This window comes from Tricharina praecox (genome assembly GCF_024521635.1).
Source record: "Tricharina praecox strain CBS 144465 chromosome Unknown BZA05scaffold_22, whole genome shotgun sequence".
Lineage (NCBI taxonomy): Eukaryota > Fungi > Ascomycota > Pezizomycetes > Pezizales > Pyronemataceae > Tricharina > Tricharina praecox.
Genome location: NW_026250424.1, coordinates 290,209 through 313,033, shown reverse-complemented (window position 1 = coordinate 313,033; position 22,825 = coordinate 290,209). Strand labels below are relative to the sequence as shown.

General features: G+C 53.8%; 7 protein-coding genes across 7 annotated transcripts; 1 reads left to right on the top strand and 6 right to left on the bottom strand.

The window, feature by feature from the left end:
- Window positions 1-2,244, bottom strand: BZA05DRAFT_475896 (nucleophile aminohydrolase). The gene is made up of 7 exons (XM_051488221.1): window positions 1,895-2,244; window positions 1,630-1,829; window positions 917-1,510; window positions 747-860; window positions 566-687; window positions 313-502; window positions 1-259 (listed from the first exon to the last, which is right to left on the bottom strand). The coding sequence occupies exons 1-6, from the start codon at window positions 2,005-2,007 to the stop codon at window positions 374-376; spliced, it is 1,272 nt and encodes a 423-aa protein (XP_051337101.1). The 5' UTR covers window positions 2,008-2,244; the 3' UTR covers window positions 1-259; window positions 313-373.
- A 106-nt stretch (window positions 2,245-2,350) lies between these two features.
- On the bottom strand, window positions 2,351-4,181 carry BZA05DRAFT_356879 (uncharacterized protein). Its single transcript, XM_051481421.1, has 3 exons — window positions 3,936-4,181; window positions 3,050-3,876; window positions 2,351-2,997 (listed from the first exon to the last, which is right to left on the bottom strand). The coding sequence occupies exons 1-3, from the start codon at window positions 4,110-4,112 to the stop codon at window positions 2,520-2,522; spliced, it is 1,482 nt and encodes a 493-aa protein (XP_051337100.1). The 5' UTR covers window positions 4,113-4,181; the 3' UTR covers window positions 2,351-2,519.
- A 630-nt stretch (window positions 4,182-4,811) lies between these two features.
- BZA05DRAFT_341145 (heat shock protein 70 family) lies at window positions 4,812-7,077 on the bottom strand (the record flags this gene model as incomplete). Its single annotated transcript, XM_051480990.1, has 6 exons — window positions 4,812-6,007; window positions 6,060-6,324; window positions 6,394-6,562; window positions 6,645-6,771; window positions 6,882-6,932; window positions 7,035-7,077. The coding sequence occupies 6 exons, from the start codon at window positions 7,075-7,077 to the stop codon at window positions 4,812-4,814; spliced, it is 1,851 nt and encodes a 616-aa protein (XP_051337099.1).
- A 3,242-nt stretch (window positions 7,078-10,319) lies between these two features.
- On the bottom strand, window positions 10,320-11,986 carry BZA05DRAFT_129610 (uncharacterized protein). The gene is made up of 5 exons (XM_051478776.1): window positions 11,752-11,986; window positions 11,495-11,569; window positions 11,279-11,395; window positions 11,075-11,222; window positions 10,320-11,015 (listed from the first exon to the last, which is right to left on the bottom strand). Exons 1-5 carry the CDS (start codon window positions 11,888-11,890, stop codon window positions 10,538-10,540), a joined length of 957 nt encoding a protein of 318 aa, XP_051337098.1. The 5' UTR covers window positions 11,891-11,986; the 3' UTR covers window positions 10,320-10,537.
- A 588-nt stretch (window positions 11,987-12,574) lies between these two features.
- On the top strand, window positions 12,575-13,087 carry BZA05DRAFT_420729 (uncharacterized protein; the record flags this gene model as incomplete). The annotated part of the gene is made up of 5 exons (XM_051485660.1): window positions 12,575-12,586; window positions 12,623-12,715; window positions 12,750-12,831; window positions 12,868-12,936; window positions 13,032-13,087. 5 exons carry the CDS (start codon window positions 12,575-12,577, stop codon window positions 13,085-13,087), a joined length of 312 nt encoding a protein of 103 aa, XP_051337097.1.
- Window positions 13,088-15,063: 1,976 nt separating this feature from the next.
- Window positions 15,064-17,148, bottom strand: BZA05DRAFT_405793 (autophagy protein Apg6-domain-containing protein). Its single transcript, XM_051484431.1, has 3 exons — window positions 16,982-17,148; window positions 16,060-16,931; window positions 15,064-16,003 (listed from the first exon to the last, which is right to left on the bottom strand). The coding sequence occupies exons 1-3, from the start codon at window positions 17,064-17,066 to the stop codon at window positions 15,545-15,547; spliced, it is 1,416 nt and encodes a 471-aa protein (XP_051337096.1). The 5' UTR covers window positions 17,067-17,148; the 3' UTR covers window positions 15,064-15,544.
- Window positions 17,149-17,349: 201 nt separating this feature from the next.
- On the bottom strand, window positions 17,350-22,720 carry BZA05DRAFT_356872 (Golgi CORVET complex core vacuolar protein 8-domain-containing protein). Its single transcript, XM_051481420.1, has 5 exons — window positions 22,140-22,720; window positions 21,651-22,089; window positions 20,808-21,598; window positions 20,526-20,756; window positions 17,350-20,471 (listed from the first exon to the last, which is right to left on the bottom strand). The coding sequence occupies exons 1-5, from the start codon at window positions 22,491-22,493 to the stop codon at window positions 17,520-17,522; spliced, it is 4,767 nt and encodes a 1,588-aa protein (XP_051337095.1). The 5' UTR covers window positions 22,494-22,720; the 3' UTR covers window positions 17,350-17,519.
- Between the last annotated feature and the right edge of the window lie 105 nt (window positions 22,721-22,825).

Genomic DNA, 22,825 nt, shown 5'->3' with positions numbered 1-22,825 from the left:
AAATGATTGCGCTTGACGTCCGTACTTGATCACTGCTCCATTGTCCATGATGTACATAAACCAGTCCATCACAGCTCATTGCGAAGGGAAGAGAGGCCTCAACAATTCCATCACTTCCTCTCCTGCCTGCGCGCTGCCACACTTGATTTACAAGGCGGAAACCAACCATCCAAAAGCAAAAACTTACCACAAGAGCAAACAACCCTTCGAATGCCAAACTTAACAGACGAAGGTCTAGCCTTACTCGGTCATTAGCCATCTTGTCGTTATCATTAGCAACAATCTTGCAGTGGGAGGGGAGGAGAAATTCACCTGTTGGCGTGGCATGCCTGTTTGGATAATCAATAGAGGGGAGGGAAGAGCCTGCATCTTCTCATCCTGTGGTTATCTGAGTCGGTAGAATGGGGACCAACACTCCACCCATGCAGGCCTTGGGATTCCGCTTGTTGCGTGACATGATGCTGTCCGCATCCCTCATCGCGACACTTTGATATGCCAATGCCTGCGCACCACGATCACCCGATTATTAGTGGGACGAAATATCTGGTAGCTTGGAGTGAGGTACCATGCTGTCCGTGGTGTGCCCGTAGGTGAAGTGAATACGTCTGTTCTGGGCCACCTTGTCGAATTTTATGGCCATTATTCCAACAGCAGATGACATATTGGATTCCTGAACGACATTGGAGCCTAACATGGAGCATCATTAGCGGGATTGGGTGAAGAAATAGGACGATGAGAGGGCGAACCCATGAAGTCGTGCTCAATTGCGATCTTGAGGCCGTTGAATTCATCATCGGACTCGAACATGCGCTCCACGGCTTTCGAGGCGATCATCGTGTGCGCCATTTGCTCTCCAGTACCTGCAGTGGCCCCAATTATTAGCGAAGAAAGGAACCCCATGAAGATATATTTATACCGGAGCAAGTAGTAGCTACCACCGTCCCATCGTTGTCGGACCTGATCCAAGTACCTACACCAATCAACGCCGCTGGCCCGACCCTCCCTCGGAACTTCATCCCAATCCCCCCAGAACTACTCCCGGCAGCGACCCTCCCCCAGCGGTCAACACAGATCGCGCCTACCGTATCCGTAACCAAGTCCTCATCCTCGGGCACGGCATCCGCATCCTCGTGCACGGCATCCGCATCCTCAGGCACGGCATCCGCCTCCCTAACCTCTGCCTTAGCGGTAGCATTCGACACCGAGGAGCGCTGAGTATCCGTGGAGTCTCTCCTCGTGTGACCCCTGGATCTAGACCTCGATCTGCGGGAGCGAGAGTTGGAAGATCCAGCGCCACGGGGGCCGTCGAGCTCGCGCTTCCACTTCAGCCAGCGCTGATGTGCGCTGTGGCTTACCAGCTCGTCGTTGGGAATGATTGGGAAGTGGAACTGGCTGGCGTAGAGCTTTGCGCCCGGGCCGGCGAGGAGAATGGGAGGAACCCGCTTCAGCGACATGGGACGGCGGCTGTTGTCGAGAATCAGACGGGCCATCGCCGACGGATTCTTGAAGCCTGCGGGCGGGTACACGCGGAATCAATCAACCATCCCGTACCAGTACGCGTGTGATGTGTGATGTGTGTGTGTGCGTGTGTGTGTGGGGGGGGGGGGGGGGGGGAGGGGGGGGACCCACTATCCACCGCTCCGACAGCACCGGACCGTCCACTCTCCTCCATGATCGAGGCGTCGCACTCAACCGTTCCGTCCAGGGAGAGGTTGCTGCCGAAGCCCGCGTTGGTAATCTCGTTGTCCTCCATGCTTCGAAGAGCCATCTCGACGCCGTCTACGGCGGAGCCACCGTTTCGAAGGAGTGCCATGGCTGCTTTGCAGGCCCTGCGGAGATGACTGTCAGCCATTCACTCATCCCCCGCAAGCACAAAGGGAATGCAGCATCTTACAATGCACACGCTTGGAGATGTTGTGGCTCATTCGATTGCGAGTGATATCCAGCTCCCGCGTGAACAAAGATGCAGGACCAGTCCGCATCGTCGGGAGGATCCATTGTTAACATTTGAAAGGGTGTATCTAAATGGTACAAGCTGAGGGAACTTGTACTGCGCCGGGGTATCAAACAGGGCTTGAAGGAGGGATAAAAGGATACGAAACAATAGTTAATTGAGTGAGAGACAGTGAGGAGGTGAAGATGGAGAGAGCGAGGACGGTCTTCAGTGGGCCAGTAAGCAACCACACACAAGGCCGGCAGGGTCCCTCGTTTATGCACGAGTAGATAGCAAGCACACGCGCTCTCATCCCCCCATTATGAACATGTGGGGTAACGCAAAATGGGGCTCAAAAATAAGCCGGCCGTGACGTGATGGGATCATTACCCTGTCTCATCTGCCTCAATTCTGGAGCTCATGCAAGTCATCTATTCGTCAGGATGCGTACATGTAGTCTATCATAATAATATATTGCAAGCAAACAAGCACACCCAACCCAAAAATATGTACGCCATCCCATGCACCCTCATCCATCTACCCAGCCAGCTATCTAGGGAGAAGAAACCAGAGAGAAACACCACATCTACGCCTTCCTCGTCCGCCTCTTCGCCGCGCTCTTCGCCGTCCCGGACGTCTCCGGGCGTCTAATCGGACTTGTCTCCTCCTCGCGGGCGGCTATAGCCGGAGTCTTGCTCCTACTCCTAGTGTTCCTCGCGGGGGTATCAGGTACCGTGAGTTCCGGGGCAGGTGTGGGGCTCGGCGCCGCTTTTGGCACGACCTTTGGCGGCAAATCCAACATCGCACCCTTCGCCTCCTCCTCCTTGATGAGATCGTCCAGCAGCTTCTTCTTGCGCGCCTGCTCGGCGGCTCGCTTCCGCAGCTTCTCCTTCAGCTCCTTATCCTGTTCCGCCTCGTCGACGATTTCCTCAACGGAGCCGGAAGCTTTCTTTGCCGCCGCGCGTTTCTTGGCGGATTCTTTCTCGAGCCCTTCGATAAGCTTCTCGGTTAGTTCCCAGAGCTGCTTGCCGACTGTGGGATCGGCAATTTCGGGTTTGCGGTAGCTACGGGGTGTTAGTGAGGCATAATTTGGAGTGGATATAGAGGGAGACATACGCTTGGACTTTACACTCCTTGATCAGCTTCCCACCCTCGTTGTCGGCATAGTCCCTACTCATCGCAGCGGCCAAGAACGACTGCGCAGCTGCATCACCGCTCTTGAGCACGAGCCACCAGACGGGCCACATGATGATGTACAGCGCCAATCCCCAGAGCGTTCCCAGCGACAACCATCTCATCGTGCCGGGGGTCCTCGCCATTCCGGGATCGACATTGTAGACCTTAACGTTTGTCTTTTCACCATCGGGGCGTTTGTAGCCCACCATGCGGCGCTGCAACTCGATTCCAAGGATCATAACGGCCATCTTTGCTGCGCCGTAGCACTTCCAGGGACGGGACGAAGGGTACTTTCTACGCAGGAACTGCAGATCGTTGAGATCCAGCTCGCCGAGAATGTGCGAAGAGCACGACGCCAGGATGATTCTAACATCCCTATCTGGGGGCTGCACCCTAACCAGCGGACTGAGCAAGTTCAAGAGGTGGAAATGCGAGAGATAGTTGATGCCTAGATGCGACTCCACCCCGTCTTTCGTAGTGGTCCGGGGGGTATACGGCGGCGCCATCAGTCCGGCGCAGCAGACGACCATGTCGAGACGGCGGGGTGGCGAGCTGTCGATGAACTTTGTCGCGAACTGACGCACAGAGTAGAGGTCCGAGAGGTCGCATTGCTCCGCGTAGATCAGCTGGTTGTCGTGGCGCTCGCGGAGGTCTTCGATGTACTCCACAGTGAAGATGTCGGTAGTGTCTTTGACGAGGAGGATCAGCTGGGTGCCGCGTGAGGCGAGGTCCTCCACTACTTGTCGGCCGATGCCTGATGTTCCACCCTTTATCACCGTTAAAACGCGTTCATCCGCAGCATCCAGAAGAAGGAAGTAAGACGTACTGTGACGATGGCGACCTTGCCATGCATAACCCGCACATTCTCGTTATAGGTGCCGTTGAAATACAGTTTGAGGATATACAGCACAGCTAGCCAAGGCACAAGCTTTAGCACGGGAAGAAGTCCCGGCACAGCCCCAAGGCCGTTGTAGTAGACCTCGCCGAAGATGGGAATCGGCATCGTGATGATGTGTTGTTGTGTGTGAAGAGAGAAGGAAGGAACCAAATAATTTTCACGCACAAGACAGCACGTCCCTTTCATGCCAATGCCAAGCCGGAACCAACGTCATTCCCCTTTCCCGTTCGTTCACCTTTCCCAACCTCATCACCAATCATTGCGGGGATGGCCGCCGTCGGGACACATGGGCAACATTTACACGCTCGGACCCTGGAAACGTGGCCATATTATCACCGTCCGCCGCCGCTACCAGAAAGCCACAGAAAACCACCGGCATGAGTACTTATCTACAGCGCACACACGGACGCGGGAGCTTCCATTTGCACTTCACGGATGCACACGATATAGTAACCGCTAGTCATCTCTATTTTGGAGCCCAAGAAAATTCGTAACCGTTTAGATACCCTTTTGCCTTCCTTGAGCCCGGAATCGTAGAAACGTATTCGAAGAACACCAAACCCAACCCAACCCGTTTGTCCCCACCAGTCATCGCATTGTACCTTCCGAACCCAGCAGCCAAAAAAAAGAGATGATTCACCTGGCACCTGGACAGAAAGAAGAAACAACTTTTGGAGAAACACCCAATGAAAAACCGCAAGAAAAATTACACAGAACAGCAAGATTAGAAAAGAGATTGATGAGTTGTTTAACGAGTAGACATGGCTAGAAGGCAGAAGTTAGCAAGCAGAACACGGATGGAGTTCAGCGGGAGAAAAACATACCCTTTGTGACAACACGCTTAAGGGCAAGCTCCTTCTTCTTGAGGTCCTCGTGGGTAGAGTCCTCAATCTCGAGCTGAGCCATAGCGTCGCTGAGAGTCGCCTCAATCTTCTCGCGAGTACCGCGCTTGAGCTTCAGGCTCATGGTGGGGTCGCTGACAATCTCCTCAACCCTCGAGATGTACGACTCGAGCTGTTGCCGGGCCTCGTGCTTCTTGGAGAAAGCGTCGTCGGTAGACTTGAACTTCTCGGCATCGGCAATAGCCTTCTCAATGTCGGTGGTCGAAAGCTTTCCAACGGAGTTGGAGATGGTGATGTTGGCGGTACGGCCGGTAGACTTCTCGGTAGCAGTGACCTTGAGGATACCGTTGGCATCGACCTCGAAGATGACCTCGAGAACAGCCTCTCCAGCCTTCATGGGGGGGATAGGAGCGAGGGTGAACTCTCCGAGGGAGGTGTTGTCCTCACAGTTGACACGCTCACCCTGGAAGACGGGGAACTGCACGGTGGTCTGGTTGTCGGCGACGGTGGTGAAAGTGCGCTTCTTCAGGGTGGGGACGGTAGTACCGCGGGGAACGACGGCAGCGAAGATGTTACCCTCCATGGCGACACCGAGGGAGAGAGGGCAGACATCGAGCAGAAGAAGGTCGGCAGTCTCCTCAGAGGTGGCCTTTCCGGACAAGATACCGGCCTGGACGGCAGCACCGTAGGCAACAGCCTCGTCGGGGTTGATGCTCTTCTCGAGCTTCTTGCCGTCGAAAAGGTCGCTCAACATCTTCTGGATCTTAGGAATACGGGTGGATCCTCCGACCAACACAACCTCGTCAACCTTGTCCTTAGGGATACCAGAGTCCTTGAGGACCTGCTCAACGGGGGCAATGGTGTTCTTGAAGAGGGAGGCGTTGATGTCCTCGAAACGGGCACGGGTGATGGAGGCATTGAAGTCCTCACCACCGTACAGGGAGTCGATCTCGACGGTGGTGGCGGTGACCGAAGAGAGAGTGCGCTTGGCACGCTCACAGGCAGATCGCAGACGACGGAGAGCACGGGGGTCGTCAGAGATGTCCTGCTTGGTCTTCTTCTTGAACTCGCTCTGGAAGTGCTCCAACAGCGCAGTGTCGAAATCCTGACCACCCAAGTGGGTGTCACCAGCGGTAGCCTTGACGGTGAAGACACCACCTGTAATAATGTCAGTACCCCGAAAATACGAATTGGAGGATGGAACACTGACCCTGGATGTGCAGAAGGGAGACATCGAAAGTACCACCACCCAAGTCGAAGATCAGAACGTGACGCTCCTTGCTCGACTTTCCAGCACCAAGACCGTAAGCGATAGCAGCGGCGGTGGGCTCGTTGATGATACGGAGGACGTTGAGTCCAGCAATCGCACCGGCGTCCTTGGTAGCCTGACGCTGGTTGTCGTTGAAGTAGGCGGGGACAGTGATAACGGCCTTCTCAACGGTCTGGGCAAGCTTGGCCTCGGCAACCTCCTTCATCTGTTGGGTGGGAAAACCACGTCAGTCCGCTGTTGTAGACTAAAAGTCTGCATGCATCCGAGTACGAACCTTGATCAAGACCATGGAGGAGATCTCCTGGGCAGTGAACTGCTTGGTCTCACCGAGGTACTCAACCTCGATCTTAGGATTGCCATCGGCGGTCTCGATAACCTTAAAAGGCCAGCTCTGGATGTCCTTGGTGACCGAAGGGTCATCGAATTTCCGTCCGATCAAACGCCTGTGGAAAGTCGATCAGCACATATGCTCGAAAGTTCCAACGAGACACGGTATTCTCGAGTCAATGATAGCGGACAACATACTTGGCGTCGAAGACGGTATTCCGGGGGTTAAGAGCAGCCTGGTTCTTTGCGGCATCACCGATCAAACGCTCCTTCTCGGAGAAGGCAACGAAAGAAGGAGTAACACGGTTACCCTGCTCGTTGGCAACTGCAGATCATCTAGAGTCAGTAAAGCCGAACGTATGCTGGGTAAAAAAAAAGCAGTCCCATATGTGGTTGCATTGTGGGGTTGGCTGCTGCGGTGCGCTTGTTACGTACTGATCTCGACACCGTTGCCCTCGTAAACGGCGACACAGGAGTAGGTGGTACCTATTCACACGGAGTTAGCAAATTGATCAAGAACCTATCGACCCCACCGGAAAGATTCCGAGAAGCCAGTTTCTGTAGGAATTCTGCGGGGTAAAAACGTACCAAGATCGATACCGATCGCACCCTCGTAGGTTCCCTCAGACATATTGGCAAATGTGTTTTTTGTGTAGGGGGAGGTGGAGAAGGGTGAGGAGGGAGAGGAGGAGTAGGAAGAGGTGGTGTTGGGGGGAGGTGAGGAGGGAGATTCTCTTTCGAAGGAAGACAGAAGCCAGGCTTTTGTGTGGGCGTGGGTTGTGGAAAAAAATTCGGTTTGTGGGTGCGCCAAGACTGGAGGGGCAACGGTTCAGCCCCACCTTTTTCTTTCGTTCAATCGTTTTCGGCTTCGTTCTTTGTGCCAGGGATGGAAAGATCAACCTTTGGGCAAGTCAGCAAGAGAAAGCAAGCCGGTGCAGCGTAAAGTGTGGCCCTTTTTTTTTCCCATCCATTTTCGACTACATTTTTTTTTTTGTTTTTTTTGCTTTTGCTTTTACTTTTGCCTGTGCTTTTGCTTCGGTTTCTGATTTGCTGGTCGGATCGCCGCTTCTACTCCCAGACCCCCGATACTGAGGCCGCCCTACATGCTTCCTGGTCCGTTTACCAGGCAGGAGCAAATTCTGAGCTGCGGGGGGACCAGCACCACAATTGGAGCTCGTTCGGGCAGCCCCACGCAGCAGCAGTTGTGGTGGGCGTCGAAATAAGCTGCGTCCTTGCCAAGGATGGAGACCCAACCGCAAGACGAAGATCGGCAGAGGGCGTGCTCTGGACGGCACAGGTATCGGCTAAGAGCGGTGTTGGATCGTGAGATGCTGAGAGGGATTGTTGGTTTTCCGATGCCAATTTCTCACCAGATGCTCTTCGAGAAGTTTTGTCCGCGGATCGAACTCTACTGCCATTCCCGGTATGCTACTTTGCCACCAATGGTGGATATCTGGAGCAGACTCGATCGAGTGGCACTGCATAACTGGACGTTGCTGGGAGAGGAAGACGACCGAGATCAATTCCAGTGCCAGACCACTACTACGTAAGGCTACGTCGTCCGTGCATGCCCGTTGCCATATATGCCATTTTGGGCGCAGGAGTGAGGCTCCTAAACTCCGTCTGAACCTAGACGTTACTCGCTACCACTCACTTTTATCATGAACACCCTTTAATCATCCGTAACTACTCCTCCCTGCTTAGGTTCGTCCTGAGTTCCCACACCTAGTGCAATCTGTATATTGCCTGGGCCCCGGTAATCGATCTCAATCGCCATATCCCACCTCCACCGTTCTCTCCTATCAACCAGCTCATTCCTATAACTGCAGTTAATGTGTTGGCCAGGTCGTATGACTAAGGAGCTCTGCAGGGCTGCTTCCCGCTGAGCACTCTTTCAGGCTGTAGCCAGCCCGTCAAAAACGATTCGAAGAAGCAGTTAATTCTCCTGCTTTTCCCCATACAGTCCTATTTCAAGCGTAGGAGCCTGGTGCATCTCTCGGAGCCACCAATTTTCAGGTCATGGCAATGTACCTAGACACTCCGTTTCCTTGTCCACTGTCCAACCCAATTTTCGCCAGGTGGCCCGTCGTAGCTTCCCCTGCCCTCTGCTCTCTACCTTCCGCCTCCTCGTCAAGAGATGCCATGCAAGAGGGTGTAGGGAGGAACAGTTGTGGGAGGACTCCCGCTCCTCCTTCACCCCGGCGTCCCCTATCTTCTCCTCCTCCTCCTCATCCTCCTCATCTCCGCCTACCTTTCTTCCCGCTCCTCAACACCCACCCCGACGCCTCACTAGCTGCGTCTTCCTCAGCGACCTCCGAGATCCGCCTGCCCACATCAATTCCCAAGATGGCCTGGCTGTACCACTCGTCCGCAAAGAGCTCTCGGATCTCGAAGTCGCAACCACCGCCTTGCCGACGTAAAACGAAGCAACGATTTGAAAGTTCAAAGCCGAGTGACCGTCGATGATCTAGTGACAGACCTAGATCCCGTACACGGTCGTCGGCTGGTCCATACATACAAACATAACCACCGTCCGCCTTCCCTGGCTTGACCAGACCATTATGTACATAGCAGGAATGCCGCTCCATACATAGACGCGCCCTGTTGGAACTTGGCCAAGAATAGACCGCTGTTGTTTTTCATCTAATCATCAATCGCATGCTAGGACATGGTAATATACGCATCTCCTCATCCCTTCCGCGGTTCGGCTCCGAGAGTCGGCTCGGCTCAATGCAGTACCGTAGTCCCCTGAAAGACATATCGCCTTTTTTGTTGTTTAGACATTAATTGCTTGTGGCCTACCTACATACCGGTACATATCGGTACATCATGTGCTTGGTATCTAGACGATGGTAGACCATAGGTGAATCATGGCAATTCTTTACACACACTGTACCGCTCGCCTGCAAAGATTTCAAAAGACCGACCGACCTCGGCACTGTACCTATGCGAGTGATACCCCATGTCCCAACATCCCACCATCCCTCCGTCACACCCCTCCTACCTGGTATGTATTCCGGATTCGCCGCACCGCCAATCAGGTACCAGTACCAGTGCATACCACCAACACCGACAACCCGCATGCGCCAAACTTCCGATCGTATATACATACATCATATCTCCTCATTTCAATCTCCCCGGAAGTCTCCAGGGGCCCCGTCCCCCGCCCCTTCCCAATCTCTAATGCACATCTCCACTCGAGCTGCAACCGGCCGACGCCCACTATTCACCACCCACCACCGACGCCCGTAATGTGTTTCCGCCTGTATTTGTCCCACATGCTGTTTCAAATTCCGTTTCACGGCGTCCGTATGTACGAGTACAATGCAAAATGCGTGCGTGCCCATTCGATTACACATACCATACTATGCCATGCCACAATGCACATACAGGTGCATTGTACCGCATACAAATGGACATATGGTACCGTATGATGATGATGCAGGGACCGAGATACATTGTATGTATGTACATATAGTAGATGTTACAATTGTGGCAGGAATTCCGTCCCGCATAGTTACTAGTATCATATGTAGATACCGGCCGGTAGAGTAATTCCATAATCCCATAATCCCATAATCCCATTCCTCCCCAAAATCTGCAAAATCAATGAAATCAATGAAATCAATGAAATGGTGAGGCGCTTCCACATACATATAGACCAGCTCAGCTTCCAGCGTCAATCGTACACACCACCCACCAACACACCCATCACAAAAACCCAATCAACCAACCAAACCAAGCAAGCAAGAAAACAGACAAACTCCACCCTCCACCCATCCATCAAATCAAATCATGAACCCAAATCAAAAATCAAGCCGAAACCAAACCCGCTCCTTGAAAGGACATAGGAAACGATGGGAAAATGGAGAGAGGTAGAAACAGATCTGACGTAGGTAAATGCTCCGACAGACCGGATCGATGTTGGTATCGGCGATGTGCAACAACAAAAAAAGGAAAAAAGAGGAAAAAAAACCAGTAGAGGTTCCCAGAAATCTATGAAATCTCCAAATATGTGCCCCTGATTACCGCAAAGTCACCCCCACTCCCGGTTGCCGTGGACGATGAACAAAAAGAAGATGATATCCCGTCTATTTTTTGCTGAAGCGTTTCCCGAGCCAGCTCTTTCGTTTTTTGTCCTCTTCCGCGGGCGGTGGTGGTGGATTCGAAGCCGACATCCTGATCACAGGCCTCACAGCTGGGGGCTGTGGTGCGTGTTGTTGCTGTTGCTGCTGCTGGGGCGGTAGATTCGAGGACTGGCCTGTGTAGGGATTGCCGCCGTGGTTCGAAGCTCCGCCGGGAGAGACAGGGTATGCGTTCCCGTTCGTAGGTCCCCATGAATTTTCGTTGTCTCTCCAGGGCGCTTCTGCGTTCCCTGCCGAACCTCCTCGTGAGGGGTGATTTACCGACTCGCCGTATCCGGTGTCGGCGTATCCTCCATTGCCCGAGCCGCCAGAATGTCCTCGTGCCCGGTTGTGCCCCGGCATTGCCGAGCTGCCCGCGACGAGGTTATCGTTGAGAGCGACTCGACCCGACATCGCACCGAAGGAGGCCAATTCCTCGTGGGAGCTGTAGAGCGCGTTAGCACCCGGGGAACACTTTGATCCGTCATAGGGGGAGCGTCGTACTTGTTTGTCATAGGTGTGCCGGAGCCTCCCATGCGATTGGGCATGTGTGGGTGATCGTAATGTCCGCCTCCGCCTCCTCCGTTCCTATGGTGGTCGTTTCGCACACTGCGTCCGGCCTGCGACGGAGGACTCGAAGCCAGCGGCAAATCTACAGCAAACCCCCGTTAGCCAACCGTGTTCGACCCCAAGTGCGCAGGCTCCCACCCTCAGCACCGTAGTAAGAGCGCCTATAACCTCTATCGACCGCCTCCTGGAAGGATCTGATCGTGTCCAGCGGACGTTCCCATCTACTTCTCGTGGGGTTTGTGAGATCTGGCTCGGCTGCAGAGCACACACACGTTAGAACTCGCGCACACAAAAACCCGCGTTACCGGAGATGATCCGTTTTTCGCGTGGATACGGGGGAAGAGGAATTCGTACCGATTTCGCGTCCCCAGACATCTTTGTGCGAGAGCGACGAGAGTCCTTGCTGTGGTTTTTCTTGATTGACCTGCCCTAGAATTCGCAAAAAACAAACCGTTTCGTCAGCCCTGTGTGCACGGGCTGAGCGCATGCACGCACTAGGAGATGGTTTGACGCAGAAGCGAGACACCTCCCAATTCTCCGTGCAGAGGATCGCAATCTCGTTCCACGAGACACTAAGATAACGAAAATGAGAGAGGTGGAGTAGAACTCACAAGGTTGCAGCTCGTGAATGGCTTTCGACGGGTCCGATGTAGAGGTCATTTTTGAGGCTCGTGATTTCTCGAAGTGCTTCAGTGTTTTGCGCGCTTCCTTTCGTTCCTTGCTGTTTTTTGATCGTCCGAAAAGTCCCATAGATGCAAATAGTGAACGGAGGGTGTCGACTTATAAGTACCCTGGGGGGGCGTTGTTGGGAGGATAAGAGAAAATATGACGTTCGCGGAACAGTTTCGAGCCGGGGGGGGAGGGTTATGGTTGCAGTGGTAGTTTGCAGTGGTGGTTGTTGTGCTGGGGTGCCGGGCTGGGGGTTTTCGAGCGAGCGAGCTAACTAGGTAGGAAGTTGATAGTTGATATACCAGCCCACAGTGCGAGGATGGTCAGGTTTGGCGACGCGCGGCACAGGTGCGGAAGTTGCGTGGATCCGGAGGAGCGACCAACCACAGGAGGCAGTGATGCACCGCTGCAGCTGTGCTTCAAAGGGAAAAGTGGCCAATATGGGAGCAGATGGACAGATGGGAATGGGGCAAGAGTGGAGTGGGATTTTCGTTCTGAAACAGGCTGTGTAGGCAGTGGTTGGAGGTTCGACGTTAGAGCTGAAGAGATCTGGGTAAGGATAGGAGCCGAAACACCGGTGAGATATTGGGTGTCGAAGCGGCGGGCGGATAACGTAGTAGAAGGACAATGGAAGACGGAATTGTGACGAGACAGGTTGGAGCGACATCCGAGTAGAATCGGGCGCAGAACAAAGATTTAAAGATGAAGGCTGGGAGCTTCGGATGGAGACGGAAGTGTTCTTCTGTACACTTCTAGACAATAGAAATGTTCACATATGTGAGTATGGTACTATGCACACACACCCACGCACAGCGCCGGGCGAGAAAACGGACAATCGTCTACTGGAGCGACGGACTCCGCGGGATCCGGATGATGAACGGAAGGCTGGCCGGACAGAACACTAGAGTAGGGTAACGAGTCTGGGCGTGAGCTGCGGCAGCATGCACATGGTAAAATCGGCATGGGTTGTGGTGGTGGTGATGTTGGCGGTGGTGGTGGTGGTGATGGTGGTGGTGGTGATGGTATGTAGTACCTGTACTAACTACCGCTCTGAACAGGCTTGACGCCGGGCAGTCACGGGGGCAGCTTTGGAGTCACCGAGAAGCAGGAAGCGACGCCGGTTCACAGTGCGCAATACTCTGTGCCTCTATTTGTGTTTCCGATGGGACAGCCATTATTACTGTTATTTTTGTTTAATCATTGACTGCATGCGAGGGGACAGCCAAGTCGGCGGGCGGCGGAAGTGGCTGCGGCGGTAGTACTAGTAATGGTGAGTGAGGTAGGGTGATCCGGCCGATTGCAAGCCCGTGATTATCTCACCACGAACGCTCATATAAAGTTTTGGGGCTCGGTACTATACACACGTCCATGATCTTTCGCCGCGGCTACGTGCGCTCGCATGGTTGACTTTCAATTGGGACCAACCGAATGATCGTATCCATGAATCCCAGCCACAGCCCATCGATCGACCCTCATGGCGGCGGAGTTGCATTTGCTACCCCCTACTGGCGCGACTTCCCATCGGCGTGATTGTGGGTTAGGTTTGCATAATCCTACCTAATGGGAAGTTGCGCCATACCGAACATCAATTACCAGACATCGTAGATAGTGCACATTGCTCTGCTCTATTTCCCGAGACCGTGCCTGTAGGAGATAGGCCACAATTCGCAGCGTTGTCCACAGGATGTATGTCTGTACCTGGAATGTTGCCAACACTCATACGCAAAATCAGGGAGTCGAACATGCGGGGAGGGTCCGAATATGTGTGGAAGGCCCTGCTAGTCAGGCCCTGTGAACCAAAACCCCAGACGAATCGGTCTAGAACTACGGAAGCAGTTGAATCCGTGCCGAAAATCCGCAAAGTTCCACGACCAACAAACAGCGACAGACGCCGCAAGTCGTCCAATAACCGCAACAACCGCGCACCTTCCCCCTAGCTTTTCCCACTCCTTGCTAGCCCCCCATCCACCCCCATCCACCCCTCCACCCAACACGAACACGAATCACTCAATTGCTGCGCCCCCCCATCGCCGTATACCGTTCATGCGTTCCCAATCCCCAATCCCCGGAGACCACGCAAGGGGCGTTTCAGAGACCCCGAAGCACCACGACGACGTCGACGACCACCACCACCACCAGCATCACCGTATCTGCGCTCCCCATCAGGCCCCGCTCCGTCCGCTGGTTTGCAAAAACTCAGCTCAGCTCAGCTGCCCCGGCCCCCGGCCCCCAGTGGACTCAGAACACAGCCCGTTTCCTAAGGCCCTAGCGGAACCGGAACAGATCCTGTACCGACCCCGAGTCTCGGAAACCATTGGTATCCGACACGCGGCATGCAGGCCGCCCCCAGACGCTCCCATCCTGGGCGAGGTACAACACGCTCTGCATATGCATCCGTATGTGTGTATGTATGCACGCAGAAGTAGTCGATGCATCTACTCTAGGTAGAGTACCCACCTATGTGGAGAAGGAATCGAGCTTCAATTCGAAATCCTCCCTCAGCCAGCCAGCCAAGTCAGCCAGCCAGCCAGCCAGCCCGTCGGTGCCACGTCGCCGGCAGCTCGCTCGCTCGCTCGCAAGGCTTGGTACCTACATACCGTGCATACAAGGTACCTAGACAACTCTCAGGAAACAGTCGGTACCAAGCATTCGGAACCCACAAAATCGGTGGCAATCTTTCCATTTCTGGCTTGCATGGATTGATGGAAGGAAGACGCGGACGTGGGATGACATCATCATCATCGAGGAAGAAAGAAGAAAAAAAAAGTATACTAATCAGCCGGGGTCGCCTCCGGATCGTTGAGGGACTTCGAAGTTCGCAGGTGGGAGGGTTCTATACATAGATCTACTCTACCTATCTAGCGAACTAGAGTACTTAGACTCTTAGAATAGGACCTAGGTAGGTGCTGGATAGGTAGGCCATCGTTCGGGGAGGGTGGTTTTTTTGGCCCCGCCTCTCTCGAGTCTCAATTACAAAAACTGTGCGGGTGATATCGCATGAAGGGACCGAATAGTTCGCAGGAGAGGAGGGAGGGGCGGGGAGGGGTGGCGACGTGGTGGGGGCCGTGTGTTGGGGATCGTATTCGTCTTTCCGCTGTCCTGTTCGGTAACTGGTGGCCCGAAGCAGATGTTCTCCCGGCAGACGCATACAGCAGAACAAGGCAAGGCATTTGTATGCGTGCAGATCGATTCAATTATTCGTGCATACATAGGGGACGGCACATCTGCAGCGGTTCCTGCTTACGGTGGACAGATTTCGCTTGTGACTCCCACTCGCTCACTCGCTCAGCCAGATGCATAGGACGAATGGCACATTCCGGTCTGTCGCTTGGGCAATTGCGGTGGTCATGATCACTGCTGCGGTATGTACACAGGAAGTTAACCTAGAATTGGAGTGCGTTGGCAGAATGGATTCATATTCATGGAGATACATCAACGCCTGAGCAGTTCTAAAACACTGGACAAACATGCAGCGAATAGAAACATGCGGTGATGTGTACATGTGTATACTTCCAAGTATGTGTACAAGCTATGTCTTGGTGACGAGAATCAATATGATCCTCAACTTCGTGGATATCAAACAGAAATAAGCGTGCTTGCCTGACCCTTCGCTGGAAAAAAAAACGCCTGCAACAACTCATATCCCACCATTACGTCTTGCATAAGCCACATTGCTATGGAGGACCAATCTCAATGTTATCGACCGTCGGACCCCGCCTCTCGCTCGAGCAGGACTTACCTTGTATGGGCCAACAAGAACTTAACACAAGTGAGCGTGTACTTGCAAGCACGAGTCCACGCCTCATCCTGGTTGAACGCGAGTCTAATGCAACTATCACCGATCTTGTCCTTTGCGATTTTGTACGGCAGCTTCATGGTGGGGTCTCGCTGCTCGACGAATTCTGCCACCTGTCGTAAGCACTCGAGGAATGCCACCATCGCCATATCAAACTTTCTGTACATGAACATGCGGCCTATGGGCATGTCCCCGGAGGAGAATAATTCGAGTGTGGTTATCTTGGGCTCGGTGGAGGAGGCGGAGCTGGGCGGATCGAGCTTGTCGATTTTGCTGGTCGAGCCCATGGGTTTGAGACGGTAGCCGCTGAATGCGAAGCCGAGTTTTTCGGCAATCGTGGCGAGGAGGAGGAGTGTTTGGCCCCATGCCGCGTTGACTTCGGCCCACTCAACCTGCTGCTTAACGGTAGGTGTTAGTGCCGATGCTTGATGACCAGACAGTACCCAACTCATACCGCCTGATTAGGTAACCGCCCGAGCCGCAGCGAGTTGATGGTCCCAAAGAAACCGTCATGACCGATATTAAACGTATCATTGTAAACATTCGTTCTCTGGAGCTTCTCCAACTGCTTGGAGTCGTGGTCATACTGCTGATTAACGCAATCCCTGATATTCTGGAACTCGTCAAGTTTCTGGGTAAACGCATTCCTGTCGCGCCAGAACTCTTCTTCCTCCTTATCGAGCTCCCTGGATTCCTCCTCGAGCCGTTTCGTCTCCGCCTCGACCTCCGCGCGCTCCCTCTCTAGGTCCTCCAGGTCTTGCAAAGCTTCCGCATCCTCTTCCTCCAGCCTCCGCAGCTCCTCCTGCTGCGCTTCCTGTTCCGCCTCGGTGGGTATCTCCGCATTGACCCGCTTGAGGAACTCCACGAATGCATCCCTCTCCTTCGTCACGACCTGCAGACGCTTCGTATAGCCCTCCACCAAGAGCTCCGAGCACTCGGCACAGATGGGATGATCGACATCCGTTCTCGCGCTCAGGATCTCAAACAGTCTCTCGGAGCGCTTCGCGGTCTGGCTCTGCGCGTTCTGATCATTATCGGCGGCCACCCTCTCCAACTCCTGGGTCCGCGGACTGTTCTGCCGACTCAAGCTGGGCGCCGGCGGCATCATCGACGACTCCGTGAGCACGACAAAGGATTCCGCCGGGTTCTGGTAGATGGATTTCGACTGCGCCGTGCGCGAGGACCGCGGGTTCGGCACATGCCGCTTGTAGGAGGGCGCACCGCCGGCGTCGCGCACGGCTTTTTCGTACGCTTCTCGGCGGTCCGGCGGGTACGCGGGTTTGGTGGACGGCGTGTGTTCGACTAGTGTGGGGTGTTCAGATGCACCTGTGAGATGTTAGCTATCTCCGGGGGTAACAGGATGCAGAGGATAGCACCTATTAGCAGGTTGAAAGCTGCCGGACTCATATCGTCGAGTGAGCCGTGCAGTTTTATCGCTTGCCGACATCGTTGACACTTCATTTTGCGCGTGTGGGGTTGAAAGGTGGGCGATTTTGAGGGTGAGCGTTGTGGACTTCAGATTGAATATGTATGGAGTGGAGTGGATGCGCCGAGCCACTACGTAAGGCGGCCAGCACGTGCAATAAGGCGGGACTACGGGAGATCTGCGCTTGAAGACGTCCGACAAACTAACGATACATAAAATCCATCACGGCACGTTTTCAATAGGCATATTCGGTAAGTGCCTTCAAGACCGGCTTCTTGGATCCTGCACCGAATCTTCAAATCCCAAGGACCGTGAAACAGCCAGCCAGCAATAATCAATGCATTCATACTAATATCATACTATCTGGAGGAGTACTAACCCGCACTTAGAGAACATTCGCTGAAAGTACACAATCGAGATCGCATCCGGATAAGACGAACAAGAGAAGAAAAGGACAAGAACAATGACAATGACCCCGCAAAAAGCCCCTAAACTAAATTACTCTGCCCCGGACCAGCAAACTGCTCACTACCGCAGACGACACATATCAGTTCCTCCTGCTGCGACGGCTGCTGAAGTCCCTCAAGACACTTCCGATGGAAGACATGTCTACAGCAGAACAGCACGAGCACCGCCGATTGCGCGTCCTGCTCTCCCTCCGCCGGCTCCGTAATTTCAACACTAGCTTTACCCTTCCCCCTGGCGACGGCGGAAACACTGGCATCAGCCTCCATCCGACGCTCTTCGCGCAACTTCTCGAGTCGCCGCTGATTCTCCAGCCGAGTCTTTTCCCACGCGCTGTAGATACCGCCTGCTGCGCCGGGTCCCCATACGCGCTGCCCGCATGCCTCGCAGGATTGACCAGCGGGTTTCCAGCCGCGTTGCCGGAGGCGCGCGGCGGAGTCGACGTGCACGAAGAGGTCCTTGTCTAGGAGCTTGTTGGCGAGAGAGAGGAGTTGCGCTTCGTAGAGGTAGGTTTCGAAGATATCGGTGAGGACATTGCGGAGGTCGGCGAGTGATGGAGAGGCCATCGAGGCACGGCTAAGGAATTCGCGGAGGATGTGCAGGAAGGAGATTTGGAGTGGTGAGGAGGAAGTCGCAGTCAGGAGGGAGGAGAAGGTGTCCTGAACGAATTTGCGGAGGTGAGCGAGGAGTTTTTGGGTGTCGAGGCGCTTCTCGGGTTCTGTTGAGGCGCTGGCGGGTTTTGGTTGGTTGGTGAGGGAGATGCAGTTTTTGGCAATGCGGACAACTGCATCGACGAGATCGAGCCAGAGTAGTTCTTCCTTGTTGAGGGGATCCTTTTCGAGTCGGCGGTTGTGGTTCTGAGGACGTTGAAGTCGCTTGCCGCTCATCATTTGGCCTTTACAGAGCCAGATGCCAACTTTGGAGTACTTCTGTAGAGATTCAAGGGTTTCTGTGGCTGCTTTTTGGCTGGCTTCGAGGTCGCCGACACTCGATGATGCTTCGAGCACCGCTATGTATGCGGCTTCAAGAGTTCCTAGATGTGACAGCAGCCGATCCATAGCCTGCCGGATCTGTCCTTCGCGTGCCATCAACACCACAGCAGCATCCATAACTCCACTACTCTCCATGGCTGGCAGGACCTTTTCCAGGCGAAGGTCACCCGATTGCAACCCGCCAACGTAGTCCGATACATGTTCTGGATCGAAGTCACACATCAAGCGGACGTATGCCTCAACAAAACCAGTGTTCTGCATGATCGCAGGTCGACGGTTTATATCGTGCTGCTCCTGTCCATCCGAAGGCTCTAGGATCGTTCGGAGGTATGAAAACTGTTCATCTGGACTATCCTCAACGGCAACCAGCATTACATTATGGAGGTCTGGAGCATAGGTGTTGATGATTCTTGCCGCGCGGGCATCTCCAATTCGTACGAGTTTCCTGGCGTTTTGCTCGATAACACCCTTGACTTCTTTCCGTTGCTTTTCCGTGAGGTTACTCTTGGGACGCAAGCAGTCGGCAATGCAATCGAATACAGCTTCCAAGGCTTCTTCATCTTCGAAGTATATGCGGAGGAGTTTGGCGTACTGCTTTTCGGTCCGGAATATCGACTTGAGGACCCGGAAGAACCCAGCACTGGCGAAGAGTTCGACCAAGCCGTCGATATCTGGAGGTCGGTAAACTGTGAGCAGGTATTCCACACTCAGCTGGCAGTCGTCCGCGATATCGTCACCGGGAGGATTGCACAGTCCGACGAGAACTCGATGGAGAGAGCTCCCAGACAGTAGGACGAACTGTGGGAACTTTGGAAGATTCCGTGCGATGAACATGTCGAGGTAGATCGTGTCTTGGGGCGGGAAGTCGGTAGGATTCATGACTTCCAACAAGATGCTGACCACGTATTGTCGATTTACGGATCTTCCAAAAACTTGTTCTTCCCCGACATCTGTTTTTCCACCATTAAGCAAGGTATCTGGTGCACCATTGAGAAACGAGTCCTCGAAGGCTTCATTAAGAGCACTCAAGAAGCTAGCAGCATCGAATTGCAGGATCAGCCGGAGGTAGGGGAATGACGGCTCCGGTTCCGCGTTTCGTTTTGTGAGGAACGGCTTGCCGCCTTGTTTTGGCCAGGTGATTTTCTGTCCGAGGAATAGAAAGTAATAGAGTTGAGCCTTCGCATTCGACGCTTCGGGCTCAGAAAGTGCCTCTCCTGTTGGGTAGACTCTACCAGTAAGAGTGTAGGAAAGGTAAGGGAACAGTTTGAGTGCATTCACGGCATGCATCGTGTCGCCGTTTTCAAGCATGCCATTCTGGATTATGGGTACAAGAAGTGCAAGGAGGTCTATCATCGGTGTAATGTAGTCGTTCAGAGCGCGGTTCCAAACATAAATCATGGCATCGTAAAGCTGGTGCTGCTTGCATAGCGTCGTGACTTGGTCAATATCCAACGTCCGGGTATCCATGTGGCATATCATTTCCTCCAATCGACTTTCCTGCTCGAGATGTGTGAATTGGATGATCAGTGCTTTGACAACGATCGGTGGTATGAAGGATATCTGCTGATCTAGTATGTGTGGTTCCAGTGTCTCTAGAAATATCCCCACCGACGCTCCTTGCTCAAAGAACTCAAACGCCTCGTCAAACAAGAAGTCTGTCCGGTCCATGCTCAGGCATGCGTCGAAGCACGCGGTGGCAAGATCCTGCAGCTGGCCCTTTCCGAGTACTTCCTTTCTTGGAGCGCTTTGATTCTTCCCGAACGCATAGCGTAGCGAAGCAGACATCATTTCCAACAGCTTTTCTTCGACCATTGGATGGCGTACCGTGGGATCCTCGGGTAGTCCAATAGTCAAGCTATTAGACTTACCAACGTAGTAAGTGGTGGCTAAGCGGATAGCCCCGATAAAATCACCGATTTCCATCATTGCGAGTAGACGATCGGCCCAGTTGGATAGTGCTCCGACAGATACCTCTTGCGAGCACTAGCGCCCCGTTAGCTAATATGCCCGACGGACAGAGAGGAGGATCGCTCATACCAGCAGGAACAATCTACCCTTGTAGGCCCGAAAGCTATTGTAGAAAGCATCGGCGACGTGTGGATGAACGGAGCCTTCCTCGTCCATCCGATTCACGAGAGATGCGAGATGTTCCGAAAAGACATCCCGGTGAAGGATACGCTTCGGCATCAGATCAAAGGTTTCGGTCACTCGCAACGCCACATCTTCCAATATGATCAACCGCTGGGTAACAGTCAAAACACCAATGATCTATATACCGTCAGACATACACCACATAAACAAATCATTAGAATCACGCACCTGCCGACTGAACCACTGCACTGCTACAATAGCTTCTTCGCACCTATAGCGACTGCGTGGGCGAAATTCCAGTGCAGGTGGCCGATTGGGGTCTTCCGGACTCTCGTGTTCAACAGTGCTAAGCTCCAGAAGTGTCAGAACATTGGACCACGCATAAGCTAGTCTGGCCTTCGAAGATCCTGGTGGAGTGGATGCAGTTGGCTTTAGTTTGACGGCCGGATACCATGCTAGACATCCAGTAAGTGCACTTTCGCTGGCAATCTCTTTCGGACGCACTGCTTTGTGCTGGGTCTGGGCTACTGGAGTGGCGGATACGATCACCAGAAGGTATGGTGTCAGCATCGCAACCAGACCCATCGAATCCGTTCTCTCCGGCGAATTGCCTAATGGGAGCACAGAAAGCCCGAGTACTGAGCTAGGTTTTCGCGGGCGTCCGGTCGGTTCTGTGTCTACAGGATATCTCCCCAATATGCGAGCTGTCTTTACCGCCCTGCCAACAGCACCTAAACCTCGGGTTGCTAGATGGGAGAACGCCATCCCTCTATCGTCCGCCGATACCAGGGCGGTATGCCGATTACCCAAGAATCCTAGGTGCAAGACCGATACTCCTTCGACATGACCATCCTCTTTCCGGTCTTCCATCTGGTACGACGCTAAAGGCGGGATCTTTAGAAATGGACGGGAAGGCTTCGCCAACTCCCATGTGAAGATATGTCCATTTGCATGGCCTCCAGCGATTGTTGTATGGTCTGCAGAGACCGCTAGTGCAGTAATGGGGCCGCACTCAATCGCTGCACAGATTAGCCCATTTAGTAGGTACCAGGCAATCGGATAGTAGCCAACCTTTCGTTCCGGGACCAATGATTGACTTTAGGTTTTGTGAGTAATCGAATATGAGTATTATGCCTTTGGACGTTCCCAGCGCAATCGTCGCGGAGACAGTGATGCATGTCGGTGTTCCAAAACTTCTTCTCCCGGCCTCGGTGAATAGCTGGCCAGTGATCTTCTTGAGTTTTGTCCACCGAACTACATCCCACGGTGCCGACGAGCGATCATCCAATCCTTCAATCCCGACATCTTCGAACTTGCTAGCTACCGACGAATTCCGCGAATGGACACCTAACAACGACGGTGACAATGCGCGGGGGGTAGATGCCTGGCTGGGGCTCGAAGGTGAAAGTCGCGATTGGAACCGACGGTCAAAGGGTCTTAATGACGGCGATGGCGAGAAACGGGATCCTCCTAACACACTCCCGACGAAAGAAGAAGAGGTAACAGAGCCCTGCAACAGCTATCAGTCAAACGTATAGTAGTCCTCCACCACATACATACGTGTAGACTCGGCGTATCGTCCGGAGTGGAATACGATCCCGCAGAACTCGGTGCGCGATTCGTCGGAGATCTCCCACCAGCTTCGTGAGCTTCTTCCATAGCCTTGAACTTTCTAAAAGCGGACCCGTTCGTCGACAATCCCACCGCCTCTTCCCTGCCCTCTTCTCCCCGAGCCTCCTGTAGGTACTCCAACGTCCTGTCGGCTTCCCCGGCGCCCGCTACCACGGCATCATCCAATGTATCAGGCATCGCGTAATCTCCAAACTCCACCTCCTCTTGCTCCTCTCCTTCCAGGTCATCCCCGGCGGAGTCCCGTGCCGGGGCTGCCGAGCTCTCGTCCGGCGTCAGGCTCATCGGTGGGGCTTCGGGGTCGTGTTCATGTCTCGAATCGAAGGATCCGTGCAATCGCTTCCCTGTCGCTTTTCCTGAAGTGCGGTGGGGCGGGGCGGTATTCGGAACTTATGAGGGGACCGAGAATGGATATCAGCGACGTGCTATCTCTCGGTCAGTCAACAAGAAGATTGAGAATGAGTTGAATGCAGCTCGCCGGTGGTGGTGATTCTGGAACGGGTGAACGTTGCACCACCACCACCACCACCTCCAGTGTCCACCACCATCAGTTGCGGGATGGCTTAGAGTGCTTGGTGCTGACTCAGTCCCGCTAGCTACTAATAGTTAGTGGTCTG

What these genes read in the sequence shown, in the direction of transcription:
- BZA05DRAFT_356879 (XM_051481421.1), bottom strand. Translation starts at nt 4,112, where the DNA reads ATGCCGATTCCCATCTTCGGCGAGGTCTACTACAACGGCCTTGGGGCT. An exon ending in GCAAGGTCGCCATCGTCACA is followed by an intron (nt 3,877 to 3,935) that starts GTACGTCTTACT and finishes ACGGTGATAAAG; the next exon opens with GGTGGAACATCAGGCATCGG. An exon ending in AAGGAGTGTAAAGTCCAAGC is followed by an intron (nt 2,998 to 3,049) that starts GTATGTCTCCCT and finishes AACACCCCGTAG; the next exon opens with CTACCGCAAACCCGAAATTG.
- BZA05DRAFT_356872 (XM_051481420.1), bottom strand. Translation starts at nt 22,493, where the DNA reads ATGAGCCTGACGCCGGACGAGAGCTCGGCAGCCCCGGCACGGGACTCC. An exon ending in CATTGGTCCCGGAACGAAAG is followed by an intron (nt 21,599 to 21,650) that starts GTTGGCTACTAT and finishes TAATCTGTGCAG; the next exon opens with CGATTGAGTGCGGCCCCATT. An exon ending in AGGGTAGATTGTTCCTGCTG is followed by an intron (nt 20,472 to 20,525) that starts GTATGAGCGATC and finishes ACGGGGCGCTAG; the next exon opens with TGCTCGCAAGAGGTATCTGT.
- BZA05DRAFT_475896 (XM_051488221.1), bottom strand. Translation starts at nt 2,007, where the DNA reads ATGTTAACAATGGATCCTCCCGACGATGCGGACTGGTCCTGCATCTTT. An exon ending in TGCTGTCGGAGCGGTGGATA is followed by an intron (nt 1,511 to 1,629) that starts GTGGGTCCCCCC and finishes ACCCGCCCGCAG; the next exon opens with GCTTCAAGAATCCGTCGGCG. An exon ending in AATTGAGCACGACTTCATGG is followed by an intron (nt 688 to 746) that starts GTTCGCCCTCTC and finishes GCTCCATGTTAG; the next exon opens with GCTCCAATGTCGTTCAGGAA.
- BZA05DRAFT_129610 (XM_051478776.1), bottom strand. Translation starts at nt 11,890, where the DNA reads ATGGGACTTTTCGGACGATCAAAAAACAGCAAGGAACGAAAGGAAGCG. An exon ending in TGTCTGGGGACGCGAAATCG is followed by an intron (nt 11,396 to 11,494) that starts GTACGAATTCCT and finishes TGTGCTCTGCAG; the next exon opens with CCGAGCCAGATCTCACAAAC. An exon ending in CTCTTACTACGGTGCTGAGG is followed by an intron (nt 11,223 to 11,278) that starts GTGGGAGCCTGC and finishes GGTTTGCTGTAG; the next exon opens with ATTTGCCGCTGGCTTCGAGT.
- BZA05DRAFT_405793 (XM_051484431.1), bottom strand. Translation starts at nt 17,066, where the DNA reads ATGAAGTGTCAACGATGTCGGCAAGCGATAAAACTGCACGGCTCACTC. An exon ending in AGCTTTCAACCTGCTAATAG is followed by an intron (nt 16,932 to 16,981) that starts GTGCTATCCTCT and finishes AACATCTCACAG; the next exon opens with GTGCATCTGAACACCCCACA. An exon ending in GGCGGTTACCTAATCAGGCG is followed by an intron (nt 16,004 to 16,059) that starts GTATGAGTTGGG and finishes CCTACCGTTAAG; the next exon opens with CAGCAGGTTGAGTGGGCCGA.